General features: G+C 30.0%; 1 protein-coding gene across 2 annotated transcripts in view; it reads right to left on the bottom strand.

The window, feature by feature from the left end:
- Window positions 1-5910: 5910 nt before the first annotated feature.
- The window catches only part of LOC145248190 (lysine-specific histone demethylase 1A-like), an 86606-nt gene continuing 85082 nt past the window's right edge, over window positions 5911-7434 (bottom strand). For both annotated transcript variants that reach the window (XM_080110052.1, XM_080110053.1), the window contains exon 18: window positions 5911-6404. In XM_080110052.1, coding sequence (XP_079966178.1) covers window positions 6160-6404 — 245 coding nt within the window. In that variant the 3' untranslated portion in view covers window positions 5911-6159. The remainder of the gene's footprint in view (window positions 6405-7434) is intronic.

Here is a 7434-nt window from a genome sequence, read left to right as displayed (position 1 = left end):
GGAAACTTTGACAGATTGAGAGAGCAAAATGTGACCATAATTAGCAGACGCTGGGAATCAAGCATCGTTTCCAAAAAAGTGTATTGTCGTCTGTTAGTGTTAGCTTTTTAACTGGGCAGTCATGCAAAAGTTCTCATGTCAAAACATCAATGGGTGTGAACAATGTGAAAGCTTATTTATAGCTCTCAGCACAATAATCATTTTTTTGAATACGTCCTCTTAAATCTCTGTAATTGTATAATGTTCTCATGCTAATAAATCCTCCATTTTAAAGAAGCCTTCTGTTCACATGAATTAATCAAAGATGATATGTGGGGTAATAGCACTGGTGTTTATAACAAGTTAGACACCTCAAATTACATTATCTGTAACATTACACAAACTATAAGCGGCGCTGTTCATATGTGAAGTCAGGGTTATCTCCTTTTGATATTTTCAGTATTGATACGAGAGGGCACGGGAGACTTATTTGACACAACATTTCAAGTGTACATGTTTGTCCGAACAGCTCTCCATGTGAGGATAGCTTTTAAAACCCGACAGCTTTGTTACAGAGTATTTTCCTGATGGAACCAACAGACTCAGCTCTTTGTCAAAGAATAAAACTGTTGAATATATTTCTCAGAATAGCGTGTCACTATCATAGAAAAATCATTGCAAGTTCAATAGGACATTCTTGTATTTTTGCCTCTGTTGACTCATTTTTTTTGTGTGCTAATTATATATTATATCTTTCTCTTAACTCCTATTCTATGTACGGCCATGACAAACTTAAATGTTATCGTATCTAAAAGGTTTCCTCCTATTTCTATGACCCGATATCTGTGTGCGTTATCTATCTATATATCTATAAAAGTGAGAATGTGTGCGTGTGTGAGGACACTTCTCAACCCATATATACACAAATGAAATTTTTATATAAATTTGGTATATAGGGTATTCAGATACATGGAAACTTTTAATCAGTTTTCATCCAGAAAAAAGTGCTGGCAAGGGGTCACAATTGAAAAATTGATATGTGGGACGGTCATCGGACTTTTATCTGTTTGTAAACCTTTTCACGGATACACACGGGTGAATGGTTCACATGACAGATTACTTATGTCAAGAGTAAGTAGGTTTAAAAGCACTTTTTAAAGATTGTCAAGCTACTCACCGTTTTTAGGTTTTGGTTTCAATTTCAGTTCTAATTTAAAAAAAATTTTTTTAACTTACAAGAAGTGAACGGTTTAGAAAAAGACAATACTCGCATGCACATGTCTCAGTTTCTTTCCTTTTTTTTTTTTTTTTAAGGAATTTAACATTATGTTTAATACCGGGCAACGCCGGGTACATCTGCTAGTCAACAATAACACTCATGAATAATGGTTACCACATGTCCCAAATATTTCAAACACGTCAGCTAAAATGAGAAAGTTTTGATATAAAATATTTGTAGTTGTCCAGAATTCCCTCAATATTAAAACAACGAAAAGAAAAATCTGTATGATGTACATACCCGTGATGGAAAGAAAATATACAAGCTTATTGAGCAAACAGTTTTATTTTTAAATAAGAGAATAAAATTTCATGACTAAACAAACAGCAACAATATTACGATAATGTTGCTAAATAGGGTTTGGGAGTGATATAAGAAAAATAAGGCATTCAAAATATTTCCCATCTTAAACTTCATTACATGCAGTTATTTTGAGTAAAAAATTTATTTACCCATATACACAACAGAAATGCACATTTAAAATAATCCAAGATGGCTGCCTTCAACAAAGCAGCTTTGACCAATATAGAGTGTAACGAATAAATTATATTTTTTAATTGAAATAACTCATGTAATAAAGTTTAAGATAAAAAATATTTTGAATGCCTTATTTTTCTCATATCACCCGCAGACCCTATTTAGTGACATTACCAATGACATGTTGAAAAACAGGTTTATGAAACAAGGGAAATAACTCCAAATAATTAAAACTTACAAGATTTCAGAAAGCCATTCTTAACATAGGGAAAAAGGCAACATTCGAAAAACTGAAATTTGCTTAAAACTGATTTTTTTTTTTCATAAAAAACAAACTACTTGATCATTTCATGTGATTTTTGGAATACAATATTTTCTTTCAGTCATGAGTACATACACCGTACAGATTTTTCTGGACAAAAACCCAAATATTTCTTTATATGTCCATTGATCTGTCATTTAAATTTGAAATAGTATTTTCACTAAATGGTGCATCTTAATACAAATCGTTTTTGCTTATTTGCATAAAAAAAACAACCCAAAACAATTCATTTGTAAAAAAAAAAAAAAAAAAAAAAAAACTGGAATAATTTCATTTATTTATTGATCCATTTGAATTTCTCCCTCCCTGGAAAAAAAAAAAAAAAAAAAAAAAAAAATAGACAAATAAATTTCAGATTTTTAAAATTTCTTTTTTATTTTCAAAGATTTTTATCTTTTTTTTTTTTTTTTCATTATTTTAATTTCATTTTGTTGAATCATCACGCTTCAAAAATTTTATTTCATTTAAGCAGTGGAAAAAAAAAAATTTTTTTAATTTTTTTTTTAAACTAAAAAAGTTTATGTAAATGGAATCAAGACAAAACTTCAATTTTTTTCACCCCCCTGGAATTAATTTTTTTTTTTGTGTTCCGTTGATATAAAATGTCAAGATTGAATATAATTTTTCTATTGCATTCGTGTACAACTTTTCTTTTTTTTAATTATTTTTATGATCACTGCTGATCAAAAGAAATGAAGATTACCAAGGGGGTTGTTAGCCTTTGAATTTTTGTTTATATCCGATGATATGTGTGCAAAATAGCCAACAAACAGGCATCCATGTTCAGTTCAAGAAGAAAAACATTCAAGGGAGAGATGTATTTTTTTTAATGAGAATAATTTTAAGAAAATCAGATTGAGAGACTAAAAAAAATAAAAATACAACAAAAAAAAAGGTAAGCTAATCAAAAAAAAAAAAAAAAAAAAAAAAAGAGTGAATGAAAATTTTGAATAAATGAAACATTTACAATGGAAATATGAGAACAAAAAAAAACAAACGTTTATTCAATTCTTTTCGTTTTTCAAAATTATTCTTAACTTAGAAAAAAAAAAAAAACAGAAAGAAAAAAAAAGGAAGCGAGATCTTCCCTCATTCAATTATTAATTCAAAATATCCATTCACTTTGATTAAAAAAATTTTTTAAGAGTTCATCATTGCTGGTTTAAGGGGTTGATTTTTTTTTTTTTTTTTTTTTAAACTTAATATTTAATTCTTCCATTCTCTTTTAGACATAAAAATATTTGTATAAAAAAAATGGAAAATAAATCCTGATTGATGAAAGATGAAGATGACAACGATTTATGAATGGCATTTAGAGTTGGAGTTCAACAGATTCTTCATTCACACTTGAGATTTTAAAGAATTTCACTTACCCCCCCCCTTCTTTTTTTGACTCACCAACGGCAGTACCTCACCACCTCTCTGAAAATGTTAAGGTATCCAATTGTTAATAAAACGCAACCCAACTTAGTAAATGATCACCTTAGACCTTCGTTCAACTTTAAGACGAATAATGTTTAAAAGATTTGATGAAATTCTTATAATGTTCAAGGAACAAAGAAATTTTGATGTTTATTTTTACATTGGTGATCTTTTAAATCAACACATTTCAGGTGAAAATATTACATACTTACGTGTCATGTCAAAATTAGTATAAATTCCAAAAATTTATAAAAATGATCCAGTAGATGATATTCTAGAAGCATTTTCAATAAAAAATCATTCATAATTATGTTACCAGACATTGTGTTTAAAGATGGCGGACAAGGGTCATCTTCTTATTTGTCATAGTGAATTGGCGGCACAACTCTTCCACATTAAAGCATACAATAAAACTCGCTAATTTGATAAGTTTTATTTTACTTGTAACTATTTTTCTACTGGATCATTTTTCGTCATTTTTGGAATTCTGCCAGGACACCTATGTAAGTAATGCTTTCACCTGAAATGTGCTGGTTTCAAAAATCACCAATGTAAACAAGCACTAAAATTCCTTTTATTTACACAAAAAAAAAAAAAAAAAAAAAAAAAAAAAAAAAAAAAAGAAAAAAAGTGACTCGGCATCACTCTTCATGGAATATTTTGGATTCAAAACTGATAATCTGCTAATATAGTCTTGGCCTGTCTGATGTGATCTGTGCCAAACAGACATTAACTGATGACAAATTGAATTAAGAATTTTTAATGTGTAAAACAAAAGGAATGTTTTTGTTTTTGTATGGACGTTATAAGAATTTCAAATCTATAATTTTGAATATCATTTGTTACCAATCAATATTGTTTAAAAGACCAAAATTTAAACCAATTCTTTTATATTTTATATATATATATATATATATATATATATATATATATATATATATATATATATATTTTACTTTTAATTAGTTTTCCTGCCAAAGTTTGGAGATGAGGAAATTGTGTTGACAATTCTATAAAAAAAAAAAAAAAAAAAAAAAAATCAAAAAAATCCTGGCCTTTTTAAAAGGAGGGAATGAGAGACACTTGGAAGATAGAACTTTTTTATTCTTAATAGTTAGAATTTTAAGATCCTAAATTTAGTAAAATACTTTTTATTTTTAAATATGTTAAAGAGTAGAATAAAATAAATTATGATGCCCCCGCTCCATCCTTCAAAGTTTATGACTGCATAATTAGCAAATAAATACCAAATCTTCAGGGGGGGGGGGGGAATTAATAAATACATATTTGGAATTTTGATCAAGTTTTTAAATTATATATATATATATATATATATATATAGTAATCTAAGGAAAGCAAAGATTTTATATGGTGTTAAAGAAATCCGCTGGGAAATGGAAATATGAATTACAGGGGTGTCATTTCATATTAAACTTAAAAAGTATATGAATCCTCCACCTCTGCACAAGCATTCACAAATCCTCAAAAGATTTTTTTATTCTGAAATTTGATGATCAACCATGTATATTCTGCAACAAGATAGAAAAAAGTTTTCACTTAAAAGTAACAATTTTTTTCACATTGATTACTAATAGGAGGAGCTAAAACATTTTACTTCATTTTGTGATTATCTCCCCTTTAAAAAAAAAAAATGACTGCATATTTTGAAAGCCTTTTTCTTAAGACGAATCAAAAATGATTGACTGCAGCCAAGAGCGACATATTGGGTCACTTTTTTTTTTTACTATTCATAGTCGGGAGGGGGGGGTACTCTTTTATTTATGTGTAAAGATAATTTAACCAGAGCAATTACTCTTGACACCTACTGATCAACCATTAAATGCAAAAACTTTGGATGGGATCAAACCGGTCTCCCAGTAAACATTGGAGCATTCCACTCCAACAACTGCCACAAAAAAAAAAAAAAAAAAAAAAAAGAATTAGGAATTCAGAAAAACAATTGTGAAATAAATTCCATTGTTCACAAGATTTCAACTTCTAAATCATAAAGAGCAAAAAGAAAAATTCTTTTGCCAGGAATCAATTCCAGTCTTTGAAAAGTTCAAAGACAATTTTACTTAACATTGGGAGTCATATTTTATGAAGGCCGGTTAAAAGAAATTTCTAGATTAAAAAAAAAAAAAAAGGTTCTTCAATCACCCACCATGGAAAAAAAGTGCTATTTTTCTTTTTTAAATTATCCAAATTTTGTTGAGTGTACTCCTAGTGTTGATTTATAAGCTTTCATTGTAATTTTAGCAACTATGTGATAACGTTACAAGAGTCACCATGTTTGTAGTAAACTATGGAAGCACAAAAATGCTACCATAATTCATTTTTAGCTGCACAAACAAAGCACTGAAAATGTCAAAATAAGTATTGTACTACTAAAGTTTAAATATGGCAACAACTGCAATGTTATCAAGCGATATTTGAAACTAAAAACAAAACTTTATTATCAGAAGGGAGAGTTCCAAAGTTTGACTAAAAATAATCTTTCATGATATGGATTATAAGCAAAAAAAAAAAAAAAAAAAAAAAAAGAAAGAAAGGGTTTTCCTCCAAATCCATATTTCGAATTTTGTTTCTTTAAATTTCAGGAGGTAGGCACCAAAATTTTATTGACATAATTGGTAACTATTGCAGATCTTTTGAATGGCTTTTCCAATGATTGATCCATCTAGGCAACATGAGCTGCCACGGGTGGCCTCTGGGGGAGGGCATAAGGGGCACCGAGAAATTGATCTGCAATCCGTCCTGCTTCACGGAAACCACTGAGGAGAGCCCCATGAACTGTGGCTGGATAGTTGCGGATAGTATGTTCGCCTGCAAAGAAGAGCCTGGGGAGGTTTCCAGGTTGAGGGGGTCCACCAGCAACTGCCGGGTTCGGGCACACAGGGGTGGCCATTAAATCATAATCATTGCCTGAAAAAGGAACAAAAATAATTTTTAACAAATTTTTTAATTAAAAAGAAAGAAAAAAAAAGCTTGAGAGATTTTTTTTCTTTTTAAAGAGGATTTCATTTTGGGAACAATTTATATTTTTTTTATTAAAAAAAAAACAAAAAAAACAAAAACAAAAAGAAAACAAAACAAAATAAAACAATACAATATTTAAAATAAATACAAGTCCAGAGTTCAACTTAATTAAAAAACAAAATTTTTTTAAATTTATGACTAATGCACTTGTTATTGAACAAAAAAATATCATGCCAAAAATTACGTAAATTGACCAAGCAGTTTAAGGAAATTAAATTTTAGGATGAAGTGAAAACATGTCTTGATCCAACCTTTTTTTTACCATATAGTCGCTGTTTATCAAGATCTGGAGGCCACTCAAGGATAAAGGTTAATGAGTACCATGAGGATTGGTGGTGGTAGAAATTAGAGAAGTTCATTTATTTTAGAGGACAGCTCATCAAGAACCTGGATTTGAAAACGGCCATGTTATAGCTCCATGATATCATGTTTCACAGATGAGCAGTTCTCTGAAAAAAGTTTTGCTTACGAAATTTTTGTCGTGTTTCAAACATAGATGATAGAGAATAAGGGAAACTGCTGATAGTGGTTGTAGCTAATCGAGTGCTTGCTGCGAATGTCTTACAAGGGTAACACCATAGTGAAGCTCAGCTGAACGCCTGCCATAAAAATAACGATAGAGCAGTTTCCAACATCTCTTCTATGAGAAAGTAGTAGTTAGCATGGAAGAGAAAAGGACATCGCCCACTAGATTTCAAAGTCGGTTTTGCACTTTGGCCAGGTAGGAAAATGTGCTCTGAACAGCTCCTCACTAGATATGGCGACAGTACTCCATCTAAGGATGCATTTGGTTCTAATACACGTAGAGGATTGCATCAGGGGTGATATGCCTTCTGGAGAAGTAAAATGATTCAGCTATATTTCTGGTGACTTTGGCAATAGATTTGATGGACGTGTTCCATTTCAAATTATGAGT

Source organism: Euprymna scolopes, chromosome 26 (genome assembly GCF_053919585.1).
Source record: "Euprymna scolopes isolate OS-2025 chromosome 26, ASM5391958v1, whole genome shotgun sequence".
NCBI lineage: Eukaryota > Metazoa > Mollusca > Cephalopoda > Sepiida > Sepiolidae > Euprymna > Euprymna scolopes.
The sequence above is the reverse complement of the archived record's forward strand: the minus strand, read 5'-3'. Positions and strand labels throughout refer to the sequence as shown.